Raw genomic sequence first — 26,007 nt, forward strand, 5'->3', positions numbered from 1 at the left:
AGCACATGAATCAGGTGACTGAGAAAGGAGGGCGATTGGGCAACTTCTCGGGTACGGGGAGGGCATCTTAAAGCAGAAGGCTGCCCCCGGTTTTCGAGGCGAGGGAGGCATCAGCTGGTTCGTTGCCTTGGTGAATGTGGACGGTTCGAGCGTGTGATGCGCGGGCTCCTCTTGATTATCTGCTGTCCAATGAAAGGTGGACACATGCTGAGGAGAATCCATGATCCGAACCACACGGAGATGCGCGGTGCTCCTGCAGCGCTTCCCCTCAACACACCTGCCCCTCCATGTCGTGCTCAGTTTTATAGCATTTACAGTAACAATCCCTCCCGATCCTTTTAAGCATATCTTCCACATTGTAAGTCGATGTGAGTGACCTCAGAACACACCTGTGAAGATCAAACAGTGGCGACACTTCTTGGAGGATATTTTTCCAGAAATATTCAGTTTGGATCCATCTTTTATTATCAACATGACATTCCGTGTTTAAGGTGATGCAGAGGAAACATTAAGTGACTCCTATCCTTCTATTTAAGATATTAAAAGGCATTTAGAAAGGTTTTTCTTTATTTGCATACAGTGTTAAAGTGGGATTATTACTGTAAATCCTATTTAAAAAAAGAAAAAAGACAACACGAAGGAGCAGATATTTCCAAACTAAAGGAATTTATTCATGTTCAGAGAACAGAAAAAGAATTATAAAGATTATAAGTTTGAGTAAACCTCACACTCCTCCTGCAGGAAGTTCTGCCCCAGCTGCTATGTTCTTTCTTTGGCTTTGCAGACACATCACATAAGGGCAAAGTAACTCAAAGGAGAGCTGCTCTGCAGCACAGCCATCAGTTATTTTTATTGATTGTTTCTCTGCTGATTATCTTTTGACCAATCCAGTAACCTATGCAACTGTGCATGTTGCTTTAGGCTCCATGTCTCCTCTGTCAGATATGACCTACGGAGTGGAATCTTTTTTATTGAACACTTATTGTCGAGCATTAAAGTCCCCGAGAGGAGCTTTAAATGGAGGCTGTATTACAGACTGAAACTCAAGTCTTGTTTAAAGTCAAAGTCAAATTTATTTGTAGCACATTTCATGTAGAGAACAGTTCAAAGTGCTTTAAATAAAATAAAAACACTGCAGCAGGGAGCAGAAAAAGCATTAAAAATATGTAAAAGAATATAAATAGAAAGAAATAAAATAATTTAAATGAATTAAAATGAATTAAAACAAGCAACAGTCTGGATAAGTTAAAATATGTCGTGCAGATTTCATGCATAGACGCATGAGAAAAGAAATGTTTTTAACCTGCATTTAAAAATGTCTCCATTTGGTGACAGTTTAATCTCCTCTGGCACTTTATTCCACTTGTTTGCAGCATAACAGCTAAATGCTGCTTCTCCAGGTTTAGTCTGGACTCTGGACTGGACCAGCTGACCCGAGTCCTTGGATCTAAGAGCTCTGCTGGGTTTATATTCTCTGAACATATCACAGATGTAAACCATCAGCAGGAATTTAAAATCTATTCTGTGACTGACTGGAAGCCAGAGTAAAGATATTAAAACTGGTGTGATGTGTTCAGATCTCTTAGTCCTGGTTAAAACTCTAGCAGCAGCATTCTGGATGAGCTGCAGATGTTTAAAGCTCTTTTTGGGAAGTCCAGTTAAAGGGGAACTCTACTGGGACCACTTCATCCACACGCCCCCCTGCAGCACAGTTTATTCACTCCGTGCTCTGTGACAGTCGGCTAACTTCACACAGAGTTTGCTGCTGATAGCTTTGTGCAACATGGCAGGATATTTATCAGATTTTGACAACGTGAACGACGACTTTGACTAAGATGGACGTTCTTACCGGAGTGAATAAGCTGTGCTGCAGGGGGGCGTGTGGATGAAGTGGTCCCAGTAGAGTGCCTGTGTAGAAATCCCTCCGTTAGCTCTCCTATAGCTGCAAGTAGCCACATAACAGCAGCTATGAGCTAACAGAGCTATAGCACACGTTCATTCATTCATTCTTCTTAAAGTATTGGTGAAATAAAGACAGATAATGCCTTATTTAGAGGCTGCATCCTCTAAGCCCCGTTCACTCCGTTATATGGATCTCCAGTTATCTAAATATCTTCAGAAGGACGCCGACTTTCACCAAACTGTTCTCGGTGAGTAGATGAACGCATTTCATGCCAGAAATAAGGTCCAGGTTTAAAAATACCTGAGTTCCCCTTTAAAAGACCATTACAGTGATCAGGTCTCCTGGAGATGAATGCATGGATGAGTTTCTCCTGGTCTTTTTGGGAGAGAAAACCTTTAATTCTGCTGATGTTTCTGAGTTGGTAAAAAGCTGCCTTGGTGACAGCTTTGATGTGGCTGCTGAAGGTCAGATCTGAGTCTATCAACACTCCAGGGTTACCAACTTGGCCAGTGATTGTAAGGGCCCGAGTCTCAAGATATTTACCAACGCTGACCCTCTTCTCTTTGCTGCTAAACAGAACGATCTCAGTTTAGTCGACAGTCCGAAACGCAGAGATATTCTATTTGAATGAGGTCAAGTAATCTGGGTTCTTTTGTACGACAAGTTTTCCTATTTTCTCTGTTTGCAGAAGCTGTGACACCCACATTATTCAAAAGATTCATCTCATGGTTGAGGCTGGTACCCAGCTGCTCTTTCTTAGTCATCATCCATGAAATTGACAAAATTGATGGAAAAGCTTGTTTATGAAAGCTCGTTGAATCATCTGACTTAGCACTTTACACAAATGTGTGATCAGAGAGGAAAGCTGCCCTCGGGGCACAAAGTAGTCACATTATCACATTCATATCTCAGTAGAATACCCAGTGTTTAATGAAGGACTCATCAAGATTACTAATGAGTTTAACTCTGGCAAATTGTCTCTCAAGATTGATAAAACAAGTTGTGTTCCCTTTGGCATTTGATCAGGGGATAAAGCAGAATATTAAAGAGCCCATATTATGCTTCTTAAAAGTGTCTCCTGTAACATGTGGGGGGTTCACCTGAAATGCTCAGTTTTAGTGCCTCTGTCTTCCAGGCCTCGTCTGCTCTGATTGGTCAATGATTGGTGAAAAATGCTGAAATTTTCTTGGTTTAAGCTCTGAACTGCAGAGGTTTTATTCACTTATTTCTTAAGTCAACCAGCTTCTATTTACAACCAAAAGGAGAGGAATGTGTTCCCATTCCGGTCTGATAAGGGATCCTAGCTGCTCAACAATCCTGGGTCGTCTTTGTAGTATTTTGTGATAGATCAAATGTTTTAATTTGGTCAGTTCAGCACCCAGACTCCTCTAATACTGGAACACTTTAGCAATGTCTTGCTGAAACATTCAAGGCCTTTTCTGAAGTGACTGAATGGGAGCGTTTGTTGCTCTGTAGCCTGTTTATTGATGGAACCTTTCCAGATGTGCGTGTAGCCAGTCCCATAGACACTAATTCCCCTCCATACCATCAGAGATGCAGGCTTTTGAACTGAGAAACATGTCCATTGCTTCTTGGAGACTTTGCCTCTCTAAGGGGCTTTTGTTTGTGCCCAATCATGTGACCGACCTGTTGATTTAACCTGATCATCCCGAGTGTTTCTGCCATCAAACTCAAGATAAATTCCTAATATTTCTTATAGAATAGTAAAATGTCTCACTTTCAGCATCTGATTTGCTTCCTGTTTTTCATCTTGACTGAAACACTGACTCGTGAGATCTGCAAGTCATTACATTCTGTTTTTATTTATCTTTTTTGGGGGGAATTTGTGTGGTAATAGGTCCCTTTCCACACATTTTTATGAACGATATTTGTGCGATTCAATAAAAATTTATAGTGTCTCCAATCTGTTGAACATCTGCAAGAACGATCCTTATGATTATCAGACGACCATAATGAAGCACATAAATATGCAGGATAAAATGTCACTTTACTGCAAATGCATATTAATAATTTTGCACATCAAACCACATCTGACAGCCCTCTAGGTTGGGAATAATTGGTGGTTAGATGCTTAAATTGATCATGTTGCTGTCTGAAAGCTTTAGATATTTAATAAACAGAGAAAAGACTAAAAAAAAGACCTCCTTTATTACATCTTCACCATTTTTATGTCTAATTTCAGTTTGTGACGTGAACATTTAGGGCAGATTGACTGAGACTGAACTTGACAAACACAAAAAGGTATTCTGTGAATATCGAAGAGGTTTTCTCACATCTAAAAGCACATTCTGCTGTGTTAACGGGCCACTTTTAGTGCTAAAATGGGAGAAAAGCCATCCAAAAGGATTCATGTTTAACCCATATAACTGTTTTTCATAAATGAGAATCTCTGAGGCTTCCTCTTATTTGGCATGAGATTAGTCTGAGCAGCATGAGAGCGTGACTGAGCCTGAGGGCGGGTGTGAGTTAGCGCCCCTGCGGCATCATTCTCTTTTCTGAGGAATTTTACATAGGTTTGGGGTTTTTTTCTTCTATTTTTGTAACCTCTATATATCCTCTGGCCCCAGGGGTTGAGCCCCAGTTAGTTCATGCATTAAAACATCGGTTTCTGCTATTGCAAAGTTTAAACTTAGCACACACACAGTTTAGGATAGGATTGTCTTCATCCCTGCAAGGTTTTATGTATGTGTGAAGATAATTCAGGTAATTATTTGAGGCCTTCTCCTCTGATAAAGTATCTATGGATCTGATTGTCTTCTGGTTCATGCAAAGAGCTTTGAAGCAGACATAAAAGACAACAAAAATGTTACGTTTTTGTTGTGACATTGTGTGAGTTTACAAGTTGGAGCTATTACATATCAAAGGGAGAGCAGTGGAATATAAAGGAGAAGCTTAATTTGAAAACATGGAATTTCAGATTACTCTTTTGAGGCAGACTCAGTAAAAGTGGCTTTGTTCTCGGCACCATGCAGGAAAAGCAGCGGCGAGCATCAGCTTGACTGACAAGGTATTGATTTTAGGGTTGAAGAAAAAGCCTCTCAACAACAATGAAGCTGTCAGCTCTGAAATAATTTCTTTCTTTCTTAAAGTTTACTGAGAAATATCCCCCTTTTTGAGGATGTTTACTTTTACTTCGGCTGAAATGGCATTCGTGTTTGTGCTTGACTGGAGGTCCAACTGTACATGATTAAAAACAGAGTTAAGCCTAAATTACTGTTGCCAGACAGTCAGAGCAGTTATCACCTTCAGGTTTGATCAGCTATAGCTGAAACCTTATCTGCATTTCCCCTCAACAGCATGTTTCTTTCTCACTAAAAAGGACTTTCCTCAGCTGTGTGTCAGCCCAGGATTTCAGGTCCATCAGCCCAGGATCATGGGAAAGAAAACATTTCAGACATTAACACATCAGTTATGATCACACAGGATCCATCGTTCAGCCTCCAAAAATGTGATTCCCTTTACTTTGTCGTACTATAATCTGTGGTTCATAGATAGTGAGTTACAGAAGGAATATGTTTTTAATCATTATATATATATGAAGGCTAAAACCTCTTTTCCCTCTTTTCTGTCTTCTCAAACCCCAGCTGGTCGAGGCGGATGGACACCCTTCCTGGTTCTGGTTCTGCCAGAGGTTTCTTCCTGGTCCTGGTTCTGCCAGAGGTTTCTTCCTGGTTCTGGTTCTGCCAGAGGTTTCTTCCTGAGTCTGGTTCTGCCAGAGGTTTCTTCCTGGTTCTGGTCCTGCAAGAGGTTTCTTCCTGGTTCTGGTTCTGCCAGAGGTTTCTTCCTGGTTCTGGTTCTGCCAGAGGTTTCTTCCTGAGTCTGCCAGAGGTTTCTTCCTGGTCCTGGTTCTGCCAGAGGTTTCTTCCTGGTTCTGGTTCTGCAAGAGGTTTCTTCCTGGTTCTGCCAGAGGTTTCTTCCTGGTTCTGGTTCTGCCAGAGGTTTCTTCCTGGTTCTGGTTCTGCCAGAGGTTTCTTCCTGTTAAAGGGAGTCGTTCCTTTCCACAGTCCCTCAGGCTCAGGACGGGAGATTGGACTGAAGACAAGTTTCGGTGCAATCTGTTGGTTTCCTTAGCTCGGATATTATTTTTGAATTGGCTCCATATGAATTAATTGGATTATGATTACAATGAATTGAATTCCAATTGGCTTGAATTGGACTTTATTACTTAAGTGCCTTGAGATGATAATTGTTGTAATCTGGTGCTTTATAAATAAAACTGAATTGAATTGAATTGAATTGAATTGAATTGAATTGAATTGAATTGAATTGAATTGAATTGAATTGAATTGAATCGAATCGAAAGCCTTAAATTTTCACAAAAAACGTCCGTGCGCCATATAATTCCAAAATCTGTCACGGATACCGCCATTTTGAATTTACGTTGGGGAGCACCGAGCATTCATCATCGGGGCATTAAGGCCCCTGCATCACTCACCGCTCTCCCTTCGCGTCGCTCACCGCCACTTTCACTCTTTCCACGCCTCTTCGCTCTCCTACATTGGAAATAAATGGCAACTGGCCACTTCTGTTGCTCCCTTCGGTGTGAATCCAGACTCAGGCGGATCCCGGATCCAAGAGTGTATGGAGCTTGTACTCAGCGATTGAATCGTGTCGTCATTAATGCTTCTGCCCATGTCCCAGTGAGTCTGTTCTTCAGTCTGAGATGGCTGATGCAGACTGATGTGCAGTTTATAAGTTTATAAAGTGTAAAAACGACCACAGACGATGTTGTCCTTGACCGTCGGACCAGTTCCCGCTGACACAGGGACGTAAAAACTGCATGTGCTGGCAGCCATAAACCAATCAGAGAACAGGTAATACGTAGCCTTATGATCAGGTGCGCCTTATAGTGGCAAAATACGGTACATGTTAAGTCTGCCAAATCATGAAAAGGTCTCAATAAATAACTCAGCATTGTGGTTAATACATGAATTAACTTTCTTTAATAAAAATAAAAGATTGTTGGAACTTTCATATCTCTGTTAAAAAAACAAGACTACAGCTTTATGCTAAGCTTAGTTTTATGCTACATGTATACGTAGCATATAGACTGGGAATCACAGGAAGGTTATGTGTCAGAAAAGCATCCCTAACTCCTGGAGACTGTGGGAACTGCTCCGCCCCAAAAACAGTCCAACATATCTCGTACTTTATAATATTCGTACCTCTGAAAAGTCGGACTAACTTTTGCCTCTATATCGAGTCTTTACGTTACGCTAACTCACCGTGAGCAGGCTAATAATAGATATTAAAGCAACAGTTGTACGTTTAAATATGGCCTTCGGTCATTCTGACAGAGCACTAAATGAAAAATGGCGCCACCCTTAACACCCGTTATTGCTTTAGCTCACAGACCTGCTGTGTGACGCTAGCTGTGTGAAGAGGATAGCTTAGCAGATGCTAAGTCTTTCTGAAAGGCACCACACAGCTTTCTGCAAACTCTGGGACAAATGTTTTAGTTCTAAAACTAAACTTTGATTAAAAATCCTTCACAGGCATTTGAGAGCAGCAAAGCGTATTCATACGTGCATTCAAAGACTTTATTCTCTATTCTGCTACAGGAGGCATGTATGTGGAGGTTTCTCTGCTCACAAATATTGGATTTTGTTCTTTACATGTTGCTAAAGTCGTAAAAAACAGAAAATGCAGCCGTGTGCTATTAGCTCAGCTGAGCTTTAATGTGACAGCTTCAGCACATGTCAAAGCCAGCCATATAAGCATGCTGTGCACATTAAGTAATGCACCTCGTGCACCATTTTTGCTCTCGTTTTGACTGTTTTCTGTGCCAAAAAGGAGGAAATAAACACATCAGTTTGGTTTCAGACAAACCTTTGGCAAAATATAAAACTTATGTATTTCATGGGCAACCGGAGGGTTTTTCCCCACGATCTTATGAGACGCTGAGAGTCCAGCTGCGATGCAACATCCGACCCAGAAAGAAAAAGAATCCGTGTCAGCGTTCCTGGACTTCAGGAAACTCGCAGTCTTGGAGACATTTTTAAACACGTAAGAAGAGAAAAAAGCCTCTATTCTTATTCATTTATTCATTTTTGTCTTACAGTTCTTGGGACAGGCTTTCTTCATGGCTGCAACCTGACAGTTTTTCACTTGGTGGCCGGTCAGGAGTCACCATTTCACACATGACAAGCAGTTAAAGGGATTCTTTGCGGTGTTTGTGTATCCAGACAGGATGATGGAGCCGGGCTCTCGCTCTGCCACCGGACTCTCCTCGTTGAGTAGAATGTTCTCCACCAGGCAGCGAGCCGCCTCCTCGATGTTTTTATCGTCCTAAAGGTGGAAAAGAACCAGACCTGTGAAGACTTCACATGCATTCAGAGTCAGTCTCTGTTTAATATCCACTCAAATAAAAAATGGATGGAAAGTATCTTGACTACTACTGGTTGGATTGCTGTTATGTTACTAAAGTATGTCACGATGATTCGATTTATTCAATTAAATGCATCACTGTTGATCTCCTAAACTGTCATTTGGTGCTATTATGAGGTCACAACTTTAATTAATAATTAAAGGCATAAAAAGGAAAAACTGTGAAGAACAAATGCTGATTTTACCTCTGTTTTTAATTGAAAACTGTTTTGAATTTGACATGATTAATCCGTTAGGATTGGGTGAAATGTTTTAAATTTCTAGTTTTTCAGAGGTTGAGAATTTAAGGTTTTAATGGGCAGTTTTTTAGAGAAACCCCGAGGTTTTTAAAGGGAACTTAATCCACAAAGAACTTGGTCTTCGTAGCTTTAGAAATAGTATTACTCTTTACAATTATGCAGTGAGAAGTCTTGATTTATTGGAAAATGTGCTCATTCAGTCCCTGAAAGTTGAGTTATTTTCTTTTCTTAATAATTCAAATCATGTTAATGACCTGTTGCTAGGTAACCTCATTAGTCGTAAGATAGTATACCCTGAGTTTTTATATATATATATATATAACATCTGGCTACATAGAGCGCTTTCCCTCCTAAACTCCTTTGAAAGCAACACAAGTTAATGATCACATTTCCATCCATGGCCTCAGATTTTGTATGGCTCGCTTGCTCAGTTTCCTTTTTCAGTAAAGTTATTAAAATGTTTATCTGTCTTCTTGCAAACTGTGGCAGAAGCAGACGTAGAGAAGTATTTAATTCAGATAATTGGCATTATTAGCCATCACAACGTGACAGCATGAAGGTTCCAGTGCCAAAGCCTCAGTGTTTATGGGTGCTTCTGTAGTGTATAGTTTGCTAAGAGTTGTACTTCAGAGGTCAAAGGTCATCTCAAAGGTCCAGTCAGAATGGAAACGATCGAAAACCACTGACCTTTTTAGTTTTTCATGCAGTCTTCATATTCCTTCAACACACCCCTGCCTCTCTTGTTTTGTGTAACTCTAATTCTAACTCTAAAAAAGTCTAATTCACCCCACACTGCAGGGATTTCTCTCCTTGTCTCTTTAAAGAAAAACATCCTCTAAGTTTAGATGTTTTGAGCAGAACCTTTGCTTTAATAGTTCCCTTCCTTTAACCTTGTATCGAATATGTAGATTAAGATTTAATAAATGGATTAAATGATTCCATTGCCCCCCCGCCGCCCCTTACCTTTGCAGAGGTTTCAAACCAGCCCACAAAGCCGTTCTCCCTGCAGAAAGAGTCGAGCTTGGACACCTGGGAAGCCATCTGGTCTGATTTGTTGGCTAAGAGTACTGCTGGAACCGGTCTCCCATGGTTCAGAGTTACCTTAAGAAAGAAAATATGGATTTTAGAAACTTCCATGACACATCACTCACATTTAAGGTCAAATCTTAACTATATAACAATTTCTGAAAAAAATAAAGGTGTTTTTCAGTCTTTTTGCACACGTGGAATCTGTCAGATAATAAAAAGGACTGAAGACAGAAGTCATAGAGACACAGTGATTGGACAATATGGTGCGTTTTCCTGTGCATATAAAAAAATAACTTAGAAAACTGTCGCTTTCAAGGAGTCAATCACACACTGAAGGGAACATTTTTATCGAAAAGTCACTTTTTCTGTGCTTCGGAGCATTTATTTGGGCGTCTGAGGTCACAGCTCCCTTTGAATCTCTGCTTAGCTTCAGATGATGCCGCGTTCGCAGTACATTGGAAGTGGAAACTTTGAACTCTGTTGCTCATCGTTAGTCATAAAGTCCGTTTAAATCTAAAAACAAATGAGCGAATAATTTGTTCAGTCAAAAGTCAGATTTCCCATTTGTCACTGCATGCACCATCAGTGCAGCTCTTCCGTTAAAAAGCAAGCAGGGGTGAAATATTTGCCATGTAAGCAACAGTTCTTGATGTTAGCTGCTAACAAATTAAAGTGGAACAGAGAGACAGGGACCTCCAGAGTTTAGGAGGAATTAGTTCTCAGGGCTGTTAATGCTTTACAATCTGCAGAGTTTTAACGACTTGGGCCCTTGAGCACATGACTTCCAACAAGACTGTGCCTAAAACAGCGACCGGGAGCCTGTCAATAGTCCAACTGCAGAAGAGGGAAATGTGAGTTTTGGTGAGTAAAATCCACTCTACCTCCACCACATAACTACAGTAGCCCTGAAGGGACAGACCAAGCACCGGCTCTGGAGTGGGAATTTAATGCTTCATTCAGCTTCTGTAGTTTTTCTTGCATACTTAGAAGATATGGATCATGGTCAGGATTATACCTGCTTGTGGACACACAGGGAATGTGTGTATACTACTTTATTATTATACTACTTTATCAGCCAATTGGGGGACAGGTTCTATATATGCTGGACAAATTAAAGTCGCTCAGACGGCACCTAAACACAAAGTGTTTGCAGTCTTTTTGATAGTAATATGTTTGTGCCTGTGCCCAGGAGATTAGTCCAGGGACATGAAAGGTATTACCTCCAGTAGGGGTCCTTAGGCAAGACCCCCTTACCCTACCTGCCTACCTGTACGTCTGCTAAATGCATAAAAACATAAACATACTCTCTCATAATTAATCTGTAAGAAGCAGATACATGGATGAGTTTCTCATTCACACTTATCTGCAGCTTTGTACAGATACGATCACACGATAGTCTGTAGGCATGTTATGACTTCTAACAGGGTTGGAAACGACACAAGACAAAGAAAAGAAAGCCCCCAGTTCGTGCCACCTTGGAGTCCAGGTCATCCTTCCACTTCAGCACGCCGTTGAACGTGGAGGCCCTCGTCACGTCAAACACCACCAGCGCTCCAACTGCCTCCCGGTAGTAGACACGAGTCATGTTCCCGTAGCGCTCCTGCCCTGGGACACAAGGACAGCTCTCAGACTCACACACACAATGACACTATTCAAGTGCATGAAATTAAATAAGGATACGTGTGTATGTGAGTTTCTGCGACTGCAGCCACCATCATGTGACTGACGTTACTCGCATGGGATCACTTGAGTGAACGCCAGACACAAGACATTCCTCAACTAGGCATCAAATACAGGGAGTGACTCCGGCATGCGGTGGTCAGTGACACACAGCGGGAGAAGACCTTCTATCAACCAATCAGTTTTCAAATGACAATAAATACACATCTGTTTAACTTTTGTATGCTCGAGCTGCACTGATGTGGGGGGAATGACTAAATGCCTGCATGGTGAAACCCAGACCACTCACTGAAATGGAGTAAAAGCTCATAACCGAGTGAAAGATTGACAGACCTGCGATATCCCACAGCTGCAGACGGATCACAGTGTCATTGTCCCACTGCAGCACCTTCAGGGCGAAGTCAACCCCGATGGTGGCTCTGTAGTGCTGGGAGAAGATCTGATGGACGTACCGCTTTATAATGGACGTCTTACCGACTCCCAAGTCCCCGATGACGAGGATTTTAAAGAGAAGCTCCTGCTGCATGGCTGCAGCTGGGCAGGGGGGCGAAAAAATGTAAAAAAGCAAACAAAAAAATGCTTTACAAAGGGATGCTGAGACACAAAATAACAAACTGTAAACTAGTTTGGATATGGAGCTGTTCCCAGGCGGTGAGATATTTTCTTCCGTCAAATTACCCACTACTAAGTTATAACGCTCCTGTGTGGAAAAAAGCGGCGACACTCAGCCCTGGTCCCAGGAGCCCTCCCTTCATGACATGAATCCATTACAACGCTCAGCTCACAGCGGTTAGTGACAGCTGGTGGTGCGTTCCATGACCCGCGTAAATAGGAGTTTCAGCTTTCACAGGAACTATAAAGATGATGATTTTCTTAAAAATAAAAAAATAAAAAGAAGCGGGTTTTGAGTAAACAGACGTATAAACAATAGACGCCGCATCGACCGCTGCTGCCTATTGGCGCTGACGAGCCGTGGGGCCGCCATCTTGGACCGGTCACCCGCTCCACTCAGTGTAATCTGTCAGGCAGGTGTCAGCGCATTTAATCAGTCAGAACTCGCTCAATACAAAACTGATTTTCACGGGTTTTTTTTCTGCAAACGTCATACATGTAGGCATGATACCGGACACATGATTCGGCGTATTTTAATTTTCATAGTAGGCTTAACAGTAATACAATATTCCGGTATGTGATATGTTATATAATAATACTAATATATGATAGAGAAGCAGAAGCAGATTATGTACTACTCAGCTATTTTAATAAATTGAAAAATTAAGAAATAATACATTATACATCCATATATAAGATAAAACACAATATACAGAAGTTATATATCAGAAAGAAAAATCTATATCTACATAAATAGGAAAAAATTAAAACCTATATCAAGATTGATTCAAATTGGCTTTATTGGCATGAATGGTATCAACCATTGTGGCCGAAAGCAAAACATACCGAAATACAATTCAGTCATAATACAATTACATGGAATAATTTACATTAATTATTATTTAATTACTGTCTATCTCTCTTTAGATCTCTCTCTGAAATAAATGAAAATCTATACATACAGATAGATGATGGAGGAATCCTATGGAAATGTAAATTTTTAGGTTAAACACAAGAACATGACGCCACCCCGCCCCAAACCATATTCACACAAAGTTGCTGATGAAAGTTTAAATGAGCTAGAAGCCCTGAAAGAGGCCTGTTTGCAGAGCTTCTTCCTCCTGCTCCCTTTGAGCAGGTCAGCAGAGGTGAGTTTGGTAACGTGGTGCAGCCTCGTGACTCGCATGCATCGTATGTAACGTTTGGGATTAAATCGTCCTGAGCGCTCATCGTGAAATTTACGGCAGCATTTGAACACCGCGCTGCTGTGCGTGCAGTTACGGTCCTGGTGCTGATGAGGGCGAGGAAGAGATGAGTGTGATGCCGCCGCTGCTGCTGCTGCCTTGTCCTGCTGCCATTTCCACAGCGGATCATCACGGAAGCATCAACAGTCCGGCAGCTCAGATCCTCTCTCGGTTTGCTCACTCAGCAGGCTGATTTGACGCTTTTTTAAATAGTGGTGCTGGACTGGGGGGGTGGGGGGGGCGGTCTGATTAACGTGCTGCATGATAGGGGGTTATTTCTGAGAGCTGCAGCAGCACAGCCACTGCTAGGTTGGAGGGTCATTTTCAGAAGACACAATCGTCAGTATGGGGCTCGTTTTTCACAGGTTCTGAGCTCTGATCTTAAGGTAAGCCACGCTTTAGAGGTTTTTAATAAACTCTTGTCTTGAATGCTCAGTCTAAAATAATGCTCTTTTGGGTGTGAGGGTAGGGCCTTGTGTTTAAAACAGTGATTTATTGTATTGTAGGTGTCAGTGGAGGCCTTCTAAGAAGCTGGCTAACATCAATAATCAGTCATATTCAGCATCGATCTCCTAAAACTTAGAACTGGCTGCTCATTGTGTGTGTTTTCTGTTTATCAACCACTATAGACCACAGGGGGGCTGATTATAGTAGTGTTTATTGGGCTGGAGAGGAGTGGCCACCTCCTCCCTCTTAAATTAGATCACCCAGCTGTGAATCACATGGATGTTTTGAGCCTGTTATTCCCTGTCATAATCCAAATGATCATCACAGTCTGTGGATTTAATCTATGAGTCAATTTAAACACACTTGCTATTTAAAAGAGGAGGTCACATCTTTCTTTCTGGGTTGTTTGTGGCGACAGCAAAGTGTCTTCAAACACATGAAGAGTGTCTGAATTTGAATGTTTGACAGGACTTTAAATAATAATAAGACATTTCGTTTATATCGCACTTTTTTAAACAAACGTGCTGCAGTTTAAAATTAAATCAAGTAAAACAAGTTGAAACAAATCAATGCAACTATATGAAAAACAGGCTGTTCTCACCCACAGTTCGTATGAATACGTATGAAAAGAAATGCACAGATTTTAGTAATAATCCTACGAATATCCATCAAAACGAGCGCCTGCGCACAGCCTGGAGTCAGGGCTGACGTGCTTTTTATCCACAGAGGAAAATAAACATTTTAAAATGGTTTTGACATTATAATACATTGTTGAAAGCAAAAATTATACTTTTTATTTCTACAATCTTCCTTCAGGGAATGTATGCAAGCCTCGGTTTGTTAGTTAATAACCTGTAAAGTTTTGTTTTGTTCGTTGCTATGGTGGTTACTAAGGACGCTGCTATCGCTGTAGCTTCCGCAAACGTCACGTTAATCGCTACTTTTTTGTTTAATTTGCTTTTTTTCCGGCTTCGCTGCTGAAACACACGATAACTGACATCTTCTGCATCCAATCAGAGCGCCGAGGCCAATGGAGAGAGCCGGAATAATTATATTTACAGGATATATTCACGGACAGCTAATATATAAACAAAGAAAATAAAGATACGTTTTATTTGTCATTCTCATGCGTCACATAAAAACAAAATTGTGTTTCACACATCCACCGTTTGGAGATCAGTGCAGTTAATTTCACCAATAACTAAGGAAACATGGATAAATAAATCAAAACAGATGAAAATGGTCAGGGATAAAAGAGAATAAAAATGATCATTAAATAGTTGCTCTAACAAATAAACAGCTACAGACACCTTAACCCTAACCCTAACCCACACACTCATAGCAGTTCTGAGCTAAACTAACACAGTTTGGACAGGGTGGAGCCAATAAAATGAGACCCAGGCTGACTGAATTTACTGCAAGATCCAAATGTTAAGAAACGCTGTAAAAGTACAGAAATCCCTTCACCTCATCACTAATAAACAACATTTATAAAGCAATATATGCAAGAGTTAAAACTATTTGTCCAGATACGTATTGGCACAACAATATACTGAAGTCTTGGTCATCCAGGACCATCCTGTCAGCCTGGGGAAAGGGATACAGTGGGAATAATTGGCCATATGTCATTAGAAATATATGAAACTCACGGTAAATTATGGGGAAAACCGGGTCTAAACTGGTCCAAATTTAAGAGTCTGACAGTGTATTAAGCATACGTCAATATTTTGAACACGTGTGGCCACCAACTACCCCTTAAATCAGAATTATTTCATCCAGCTTGGACTTCATAAAGGTCTGAGAAGGTACACCTCAAAGGGCCTTGGAGCAAGATGAAAATTAAACTTTGGTGTAGTGTAGACACATTGGAAAGGTCTTGACTCAGGGAGTAACATATGTCAGGATGAAAATTGTGGACTGCTCCTGCTCCTCAGAGGTGACCTTTGAACCTTGAACTTTTGAAGGCTTTCAGAGCAGCAACTAAATGGGCTACAGACCAGTTGTAAACAGTTTTGGGAAGCTCTCGACCTATACTACGATCACCTGTAGGACACCTGTAGGGGGCGCCACTGAGTAGGACCAAAACCCAGAAAAAACATGTTTTCACCCCTTTAAGTATAAGCAAGATAAAATCTGACCAAACAGATGTGCTTCCCAACCCCAAAACCTGTAATAAGTCTGAACGTTTCCTGGCCACAATTTCACATATTAGAGGAAACACGTTCGAACTACAAAACATATGGCGCTGCCCACCACTGTGTACGGCAATTTAATGCAAAATGTAGTTCTTTTATATCGTGCTTCCGAGTTAGGGTCAGGGTTGTGAAATTAGGGTTTAAAAAACATAAATCTGCACATTCTTCAACTGGAAAAGTATAACCCTAACATGTAGGTTTATGTCGTGAGAAAAGCTATGTTATGAAAACATAAAAAATGCTAATTCAGACATGGTTCCTGGAAAGGAATGTCTGAAAGGGGCGTGTTTAGTATCTGAAATGCACTGGTTGCTCGTGTCATTGGATATTCGTAGGATAATGCACGAAAATCTGTACATAACCTTTCGTACGTTTCCATACGAACCCTTTCGTGAGAATACGTTGGAAAAACAAAACAATTTTAGGGCAGTTTGCCAAAAACAATCAATAAAAACTAAATCATAAGAATCAGTTAAGATCCAGAGAATAAAAGTCTGTCTTAAGAAAGAGATTTAAAGGAACTTACTCTGCTGTGTCACCTCTGGACTTCCATGAATCTCCGGAGCAAGTTACCAGTCATCTTCCAGAGGATAGGAGCTTACTTACGGGCTCAAGTGTTAGTAAAAGATACGTATTTAAGAGGGTGAAAGGCTGTGAAGGGCTTTACAAAGTCAACATGTTAACTCATGGATATAAGAAACGGAAGCAAATAAAGTTTAACAATGTTTATTAAATACAAATCACTGCAAAACCAACAAACCCTTTAGTTCACGCAAAATCAGGTTGTTTACCCAGAGAACTGCGGAAAGTACAGAGAAATGCAGGGAAAGAAAGTGACCAGATGACAAACAAACAAAATTAAACTCAAATCTGTAGCAGAAAGGGAAAAAAATACGATGGACCAGGAACGGACTGACTACAGAAAACAAAATCAAAACTAAAAAAAGGACAGCAGGCAGCGGGATGATGACTGCAACACAAGAATAATACAAAATTACCACAAGCAAAGATTTTAAAACCTTTTAAAAAAGGTACTTAAAAGCACAACTTACCTGTTGAACGCCCACATCCATTAATTCATTCATTCATTCATTCATTCATTCATTCATTCATTCATTCAGTCATTAATTAATTAATTCATTCATTCATTCATTCATTCTCTGCTTGGATCAGCGCCTCTCATCCCGATCCTGCCATGCAAAGTACTTTAAAACATGCAACATAGAAACATATTTCCCCACACTGCTGTGGGCCCAGCAACACTCTGGCCATCCAACAGGAAACTGCCTGACAAAGCACCACTTCCCCTTTTATTGGGGCACAGCCTCGAGTTCAGAGCGCCACCCCATGGTGCCACCTGCTGCCAACAGTTTTTATCTCTCCTAAACTAACTGCATCTGAGGTTAATTACGTTGCACGGATTAGAATTTAGTTGGTAAATTGATCAGGAAGAAATGAATCTGCAGCTGTTTTGATGGAAGGTTAATTATTAAACTCTCTTGTTTAATATTGTAAGCTTGTTATCTTTGATTGTGGAACTGCTGGCTTTCTTTGTGACAGATTATATTTTGGTGAGACATGGAAACGATATGGCTTTACCAGTTTCGCCTGATTGTCATCGGAGACTCCACGGTGGGAAAGTCGTGCTTGATCCGGAGGTTCACCGAGGGCCGCTTTGCCCAGGTGTCTGACCCCACTGTGGGGGTGGACTTCTTCTCCCGCCTGGTGGAGATTGAGCCGGGAAAAAGGATCAAACTCCAGATCTGGGACACTGCAGGACAGGAGAGGTTCAGGTAACTGTTCATAACAGCACCACGACCTATAAACCAGACTCAGCGGGTTTCACGCCCTTCTCATCTTTTACCTGCACCCATCTTATCCTCCAGTCAGTCCGATGGGATGTAAAGTCACTGTTAAAGGGGAACTCCGGTATTTTTAAACCTTATTTCTGGCATGAAATACGTTCATCTACTCACCGAGAACAGTTTGGTGAAGATATTTAGATAACTGGAGATCCATATAACGGAGTGAACGGGGCTTAGAGGATGCAGCCTCTAAATAAGGCATTATCTGTCTTTATTTCACCAATACTTTAAGAAGAATGAATGAATGAACGTGTGCTATAGCTCTGTTAGCTCATAGCTGCTGTTATGTGGCTACTTGCAGCTATAGGAGAGCTAACGGAGGGATTTCTACACAGGCACTCTACTGGGACCACTTCATCCACACGCCCCCCTGCAGCACAGTTTATTCACTCCGTGCTCTGTGACAGTCGGCTAACTTCACACAGAGTTTTCTGCTGATACTTTTGTGCAACATGGCAGGATATTTATCAGATTTTGACGACGTGAACGACGACTTTGAGTAAGATGGACGTTCTTACCGGAGTGAATAAACTGTGCTGCAGGGGGGCGTCGATGACGTCATCCCAGCAGACGAGTGTGTAGAAAGCCTCTATAAGCCCCCCGATAGCCGCCAATAACAACAACACAGCAGCTATGTGCTAACAGAGCTATAGCACACGTTCATTCATTCATTCTTCTTAAAGTATTGGTGAAATAAAGACAGATAATGCCTTATTTAGAGGCTCTAAGCCCCGTTCACTCCGTTATATGGATCTCGAGTTATCTAAATATCTTCTGAAGGACGCCGACTTTCACCAAACTGTTCTCGGTGAGTAGATTAACGTATTTCATGCCAGAAATAAGGTTTAAAGATACCAGTTCCCCTTTAAGCACAACTGTATGGATACACTGTCCATCCTCTGTAAACCCTAAAGAACCAAAGGTTCACAGTTTACTGTATATATAAAAGTATGTTAAATAGTGATATTTAAAAAGAATAAAATAAAAACTGATGACTAAAATCTATTGACATGATTCCTGAGCTCACGCTTCTGCTTCAAACAGGCAAATTTGGCTTCCAGTGGAGGACATTTGAGATGTCCCAGAATAAGTTTGCTGCATTAAAGTGCAGTTTGGTTACTTCATCTACTACAATCTTTAATATTTCTCATTTCCTTCTACTTAAGCACTTTATTACTTTACTGCTAGCTTGATTTGCTCTTCTAATTTAGAGTTTCTTGTACAAAATGTGAGCAGAATTTATGTAACGCTTTGGCATGCATTAAACTGAAGGTAAAAGTAACTAAAAAACGTACCAACATGCTTTACATCATCATTTAAAATTATTTGAATAATACTTTATTAATCCCCAAGAGATGTGGAGATGCCATGATGTATACCGCTAATGATAATCATGATGCCAATCTGTTGATAATTTACGTTATTTGGTCTGAGCTCATAAAAATCAGATATTATTGATCTCAGATTGGGGTTTTGGACCTATTTTGACAGTCCCTCCAATTCTGGGTGTAATTCCCCCCCCAAAGAATAAAGAGATGAACTGATATCAGCTAATATGCATTTTTTTGTCACGTTTTAAATTGATATTATTATTCCAAATGTTTTTGGCCACAATGATCAGATGATGCTGTGTAAACCATGAAAGAAGGCTGAAGTAAAACAGAATATGATGCTCCGAAACTGACACTTTGAGCTCAGAAACTGTCGCCTGAATATTTGCAATCGGCTCCTTGTTCGTTGGGGTTTTCCAGCAGCAATCCCACATGCTTCTGTCCATCCAGGTCGATCACCAGAGCCTACTATCGTAACTCGGTGGGTGGCCTCCTGCTCTTTGACATCACCAACCGGCGCTCCTTCCAGAACGTCCATAACTGGCTGGAGGAGGCCCGGAGCCACGTCCAGCCGCACACCATCGTCTTCCTGCTCGTTGGCCACAAGTGTGACCTGGAAGCCCAGCGTCAGGTGACCCAGCACGAGGCAGAGAAGCTGGCAGGGGCCTACGGGATGCGCTACGTGGAGACGTCGGCAAGAGACGCCATCAATGTCGAGAAGGTTTAGGATGTTGTCTTTTACTGTTTCCCTGCACACACGAGCTGCTGCGACACGACTTTGGGTTTCTGCACATCCCAAAGGTTGTAAAAGGTTTAGTTGGCTCCAAAAGGAGGTCGTGTTTGAGTCCCAAACCAGTTATTTCTGCATTTTGAACAAGATATGGACACAGTTTGTATAGATTAGATGAACCTTAATGAACTAACTGTCACGATCCGTGAAAGCACTGGATGCAGATGCAGGGTAGAGTCAATAATCAGATTTTATTTATGTAATTATAGTCACTTGAAGAGCAAAGTAATAGATTATAAATTCCTAACTCACTCTTCTCGATACCTATGGGGAAAAGAGTGAGACTATAAAACTTATCAAAAGAAAACTCTCTCTTCACGCTAGGAGGAAAAACAAAAGGTTATTTAAATCTTACAAATAAACTTATCCGAACCGTCGGAGGCTCTATAGAAATTTAACAAAATCAATAAACAATGGAGTTGCTATGAAAGTTTGAACTATAAATCAAAGACACTCTACCGGAGATACTAATGAATAAACGACAAGACAAAACTTCACTTGGCTAAATCTATGGAAAAACTTACAACAGAAAATCGCTCTCAAGGAGGAAATCATTAATAAACACTTAAGATACTTAGGATTTGGTTACTTTGGAGGCTAGAGGAAGAACGCTCGAAAGACAATTCAACACACTGGCAACGAGACAAGGGAAACCCAGACTAAATACACAGGAGGAACCAAGGGGAACAGGTGGAAACACTTTGGGAATCAGGGAAGACAATGAGACGCATGACAAGGGAGGAAGGGCAAGTTATCTGAAACGAGAGGAGTTGTTAATTTCAAAATAAAACAGGAAGTGACAAGACAAGATACAAAAACCTAAGAGCCTCTGTGAGACCTGACACTGACTGTCATCCTTTGCCATTCTTAGTCAGGCGTTAACAGACACTTTTTGTCATAGAACAGCAGCTGCTTTCCTCTCAGACCAGGAACAGATCAAACTTATCAAGAAATCAGCATTCTTCAGGAGAAATTTGGCCAAATGTGAAATAGCCCTCAATCATATGAGAAAATAATGTAAAAATTGCCTTTGCCCCTTTAGGCGTTTGTGGACCTGACGAGGGATATCTTTGAGCTGGTGCGGAGCGGGGACATCAAGATCCAGGATGGCTGGGAAGGCGTCAAGAGCGGATTTGTTCCCAACACCGTCCATTCTTCCGAAGAGGTCACCAAGGGCAGCCGGCAGTGCTTCTGCTGATGGACCGGGCTGCAGCATGCGGGCTAAGGTGGGATAATCCACGTGGACCTACGCTCTCTCTGGCTGGGGCTGCTCTCAGATCAGCTTTTGGGACTCTTAATGTTTCAGCTTAACACTTTACTCCTAATGTAAGTTGCTAATTTATCAGTGGGCACCTGTTTATTGCTCTGTCCAAAGTCCTAACAGGCATAGAAGCACAAGAAGCATCCTGACTCTTCACCTTTCTGTCCGCATGTGTGTGTGTGAGTGAGTGTGTGTGTGTCTGCGTAGCTGTTATCAACACTTTAGCTTTATGCCACTTTTGGCCTTTCCCGGTGTGCGTAGTGATACTCCAGTGGCTGGTTATATGTTAGCCACAGACTGCTGAAGTCAGTTTCATTTACATCTGGATCAGTGATGCCATGACTGAGCCACACCGCCTCCACGTTAAACTCTGAATCCTGCAGCCTTGAGTGGAGATGAGGCGGAAAGAAGCAGCATCCTCACGATTGTACGTTTGCTCTACAAAAAGGAGAAGGTGGACACTGCTGTGCACCACACTGCTGAGGAATGACTTTGGACTGTGCAAATGTTCAGCTGCACAGAAGGGAAATCTTCTGCAGCTTCTCACTGACTGCGTTTATCCCGTAATCAAAGGAAGGACTTTTAACGGTTTATAATTCATGTTTACTTCGCTGTTAGTTTACTGGTGAGAGCGCATAAGACACAACTTGTAAGGACCCCCCCAAAGTGTTTCATTTCATAAAACATCTACGGAAATACAGAACTTAATTATAGATTTAAAGTACTTAACTTGAGTCTGTCGCGTTCTGCTTCGTTGCCGTGACAACTACTCCCATCCACTCAAAACAAGCCTGATAAAAACTTCACAGCTATTTTGAAGCATTTTTGCCCGCATTTCATACTGATTTCAGAGTTTATTCCATATAATCAGTCTGTTTATTAGAAGTTTAATCCATCAGCCAAGAACAAAGTATTTCCAATTAAGAGCTGCAGTAAAGTCCTGCTTTGGCATTTGAATTGATTTGAGTTGAACTGAATGTCGGAGGGACGTAGTATTAATCCCCAAAGTTAAATCTTATCATTGCTGTGGAAAATAAAGAGATGAAAGTCATTAGAAACCGTCATACAGTAACTGCTGTGTTGCTTTGTTGAAGTGAAGCTGAAGAAGCCTCTGACTGAACACACACTTTGCTTTGTCCATTCAGCTCGAGTAGCTGAGTGATTATAAAATGATGATTTAATGGGATGAAAGGGAGCTTCTTTCTGCATTGAGCACTTTTACTTTTTATAATAATTTTAGCGTAAAAGTCTGCTTTTGAGTTTATTCTCTTGGGGATATGAGCACTTCCTTCCTCACTGTGTGATATAGAAAAGATTTAAAGATCATGTGACCAAAATGCCTGAAAAGCATAAAAAAGACACTTTTTTTATTGAAAAATGCAGTTTGTTTGGCTTCATGCTCACGTTTTTCCATCTTTATGGTGTCTTATCACAGCAGTTACAGCTCTCACCTTTCAGCTTGAGCTAGCTTATCAGCGGCTGTCACATCTGACCTGCGAGCTCATCCCGACGGCCTTGTTGCTATAACAACAGCACCAGATGCTCGACCACCCCGGGGCAGCCGCTGAAAACAGACACAGACCCCTCCCTTTCATTAGCAGTGCTTCACCCCACACATGCACATATATGACATCAAAACTCACACTAATTTAAACTGCACTTGTGAAACAACAGTATTCTTTGACATTTACGCTTTATTTACGTCAATATATTAAATGTTACAGTTGGTTTGTTCGGCATCTTGAAACACTTTGGGGCTGATGTTTGAGAAAGGATCCCATTAGAACAATCTCCTCTCACACATCTGTCCGTGACTCGATCGTATCCATATTTAAAGTAGATGCATGCCTCAGCACTAACTCAAAGTTTCCAAAGAAAGAAGAAGTGACTCTTTATTTTTACAGAAGTATTCCTGTTGCTCAGCCCCTGGAACCAGTTCAGAAGAGTGAATGAAGTGGAACATCTGGCTCTATTACAACAAAAAAAGGATTATTTTAGTCAAACTCCACAGATTTCAGTTCGCAGCAGTCACATTAATCGTGGCTGAGCCATTGAAGGGGTTAAACTCAACCATAAAAGGCCGCTGGACGAGTACATGTACATTACCTGTGAAGAGGAAGCGTCTCTTTTGAGTGCCTTTTGGAGGAAACAAGTCGAAGCACACGCAGTCAACGAGCTGTTTGACACAACTCTGTGTCCATCCTGTGAATGTTGGCATCCAGACTGTAAGGTGGCAGCAAACATGTCGATGTCACATGACACAAGGTGTAAATAACGTGTTTGAAACCAAACCCGGACAAAGCTGACTGTTTGATGTTGTTGTGACTCTGGGATTATTATAGCACAAGTGTCATCGATATTAAACTACTGGAAACATTAATAAAGACTTTGCTCGTGAAAATAATCTGTTGTTTGAGAGTGAAGCGCTGGGTTGGTCGTAGTTTTAACGGGCCGACATGATGCTGTGTGCGGCCACCAGAGAGCACCCTCAGTGTGTGGAGAAGGGACGGGAGAGGGAAATGGTTCTTTAATGTAAATGTAAATGTAATTTATTCATACAGCCCTTTACAACAATACATTTCGGTACCAAAGTGCTTTACAGCAGATAATAAATAAAGAAAAGAATAAGTACAAAACAATAAAATAACAGTAAAAAACAATAAAATAACAGTAAAAACAATAAAATAACAGTAAAAAACAATAAAATAACAGTAAAAACAATAAAATAACAGTAAAAACAATAAAATAACAGTAAAAAACAATAAAATAACAGTAAAAACAATAAAATAACAGTAAAAAACAATAAAATAACAGTAAAAACAATAAAATAACAGTAAAAAACAATAAAATAACAGTAAAAACAATAAAATAACAGTAAAAAACAATAAAATAACAGCGAAATTGAATAAGATAATATAAAAGTGTCTCCATACTACTGGGTATTAAAAGCCATCTGAAATAAATATGTTTTTAGCCCTGATTTAAAGAGGCCCAGGTCAGAAATAAGACGCATCTGGGGGGGGGGGGGGGGGGGGGGGGAGCTTATTCCAGAGCCTGGGGGCAGCAACAGAAAAGGCTCGGTCACCCCAGGGCTTGTATTTGGACCTGAACACTTCCAGCAAAAGTTGATTTGTTGACCTCAGAGCTCTGCCAGGGTTACAGTTAAAAGCTCAGATAAATACGATGGGGTGAGGCCGTTAAGAGCTTTAAAACCAAACTTTAAAAGTTTAAAATCAGTTCTATAAAGAACAGGAAGCCAATGAAGGGAGTTAAGAACAGGAGTGATGTGCACAGGTCTGTTAGTGTTGGTTAAAGACGGGCAGCAGCAGCATTTTGCACCAGTTGAAGGCGACTGAGAGAAGCTGGGAGACGCCGACATAAAGTCCATAGCTGTGGTTTAACCTTGAACTTATTAGGGCAGGGAGGCTTTCTCAAGGTCGTGACGGCTTAAAAACATTTTAACTTTGGCCAGGAGATGCAACTGGAAAAAACTAGTCCTGACAACATTGTTAATTTGTTTGTCAAACCTCAGATGAGTGTCAAAGGTCAAAGGTTACTATCCAGATTTCTGACGGTTGAACTGAGCTTTGAAGACAAGGTACTAAAGTCAGCCGTCACAGTATCCCCAAACACAATATATTTAATGTGGAATAAAGAGTAAAAACAGAATAAATCTGGAAGAAGAAGAAGAAGATAGTGAATGTCTGGGGTCTACCGCACCAGACGGGACCCCAGGTGCTCATAGTCCAGCTCATAGCGGGGTGTAAGACGCAGGCACAAGGGGCGACCAGTTTCTGGCACAACAGTGACACAAAAAAGTAGTTTAATGGTATTTTAACGTTTCCTGGACAACAATAACGTGGATTAAAGCACTCACATTCTCACAGTCTGCTGCATGCACGTCCAAACCCACGTGCACCTAGCTTATAGTAGCACATAATGTGTCTTATTTAAACGTGTCCACACAATGGTGGGCCATCACCTGCTTATGTGGACGTCCCGCTGGATCTCAGCTCCGTCGCTCTTCGCTGCCTTTGGAAGCAACTCCCAAATACAGATGTTCACACACAGATGTTGCTGCACACTTGATTGGGCTGTGGCGTTTAAATATACACTGGATTCACATTGGGCTAACACAAAACTATTGATTGTCGATGTGTTGTGTGGTATAATCAACTTCCTTCTCAGTGTGCACGCACGCCTTGTTGCTTCAGCCAGTGACGCGTCGTTTTGGCGTCTCTCTAATGCTGGACTCACGCCAAACTATTTCCACAGTCCCAGACTAAAAGCTGAGTCTTTAGGAGTCTAACTGAAGTCTCGGCGCGCTCCCGTCATCTCCATCGTTAAGTTTAAGGTGTTAATCTGCATTCTGTGACCGCGTTGTTACCGCCTTTGGCTCATATCAAACGTGTTTAATATTATCGCGGGTCGCAGTGACGTAACACGACCAACAGCCAATAGATGAGCGCTGACGAATGCGGAAACAGGAAATAACAAACATGTCGGCGGAAGTAGAAGAACGAGCGATATTCTGTGGCGTTTTTTCTTCTTTTTGTTGGGTTTTTCACTACAAACCACTGCACAAACCAGAGCAGCTGCAGCTAAAAGCTGCTTCTCCTCCATTTTTGTAAAACTTCTGAGCATGATGGGAAAATTTAAAAAAAAAATCTAGTTATAGTCTTTGTAAAGTCTTTAGTCTGAGGCTAGTCTGGGACTAAAAACTCTAAACACTAGTCTTTAGATGCGAGTCTTTTCTAAGTCTTCTGGTGTGTGTGGAGCATTAAACACATTTGTGCATTTACTGTGTGAATATCTGTAACCACCAGAAGTAAAAACACTTACATTTCCAGTAATTTGGCGTCATTATTCTACAGAAAATATTCAGGTTCAGAAACTGAACAACAAGCTTGTTTTTTGGTACTTTGGTTTAGTTTAAAGCCTCAAATCTATGATTTCACATCCAACACTTCAGCACCTGGGAAACCACCCGAGGTTTCATCCAC

The 26,007-nt window shown here is 41.2% G+C and overlaps 2 protein-coding genes across 2 annotated transcripts; one reads left to right on the plus strand and one right to left on the minus strand.

Moving 5' to 3' along the window:
- Nucleotides 1-7,955: 7,955 nt before the first annotated feature.
- On the minus strand, nucleotides 7,956-11,790 carry rab38c (RAB38c, member of RAS oncogene family). The gene is made up of 4 exons (XM_072374865.1): nucleotides 11,593-11,790; nucleotides 11,054-11,184; nucleotides 9,514-9,651; nucleotides 7,956-8,212 (listed from the first exon to the last, which is right to left on the minus strand). Exons 1-4 carry the CDS (start codon nucleotides 11,783-11,785, stop codon nucleotides 8,051-8,053), a joined length of 624 nt encoding a protein of 207 aa, XP_072230966.1. The 5' UTR covers nucleotides 11,786-11,790; the 3' UTR covers nucleotides 7,956-8,050.
- Nucleotides 11,791-13,187: 1,397 nt separating this feature from the next.
- Nucleotides 13,188-21,462, plus strand: LOC140280197 (ras-related protein Rab-39B-like). The gene is made up of 4 exons (XM_072375488.1): nucleotides 13,188-13,501; nucleotides 17,318-17,550; nucleotides 19,404-19,674; nucleotides 20,786-21,462. The coding sequence occupies exons 2-4, from the start codon at nucleotides 17,336-17,338 to the stop codon at nucleotides 20,939-20,941; spliced, it is 642 nt and encodes a 213-aa protein (XP_072231589.1). The 5' UTR covers nucleotides 13,188-13,501; nucleotides 17,318-17,335; the 3' UTR covers nucleotides 20,942-21,462.
- The last annotated feature ends 4,545 nt before the right edge of the window (nucleotides 21,463-26,007 follow it).

The sequence above is a fragment of the Leuresthes tenuis genome, unplaced genomic scaffold, assembly GCF_036924035.1.
Source record: "Leuresthes tenuis unplaced genomic scaffold, fLeuTen1.0.hap1 SCAF_21, whole genome shotgun sequence".
NCBI lineage: Eukaryota > Metazoa > Chordata > Actinopteri > Atheriniformes > Atherinopsidae > Leuresthes > Leuresthes tenuis.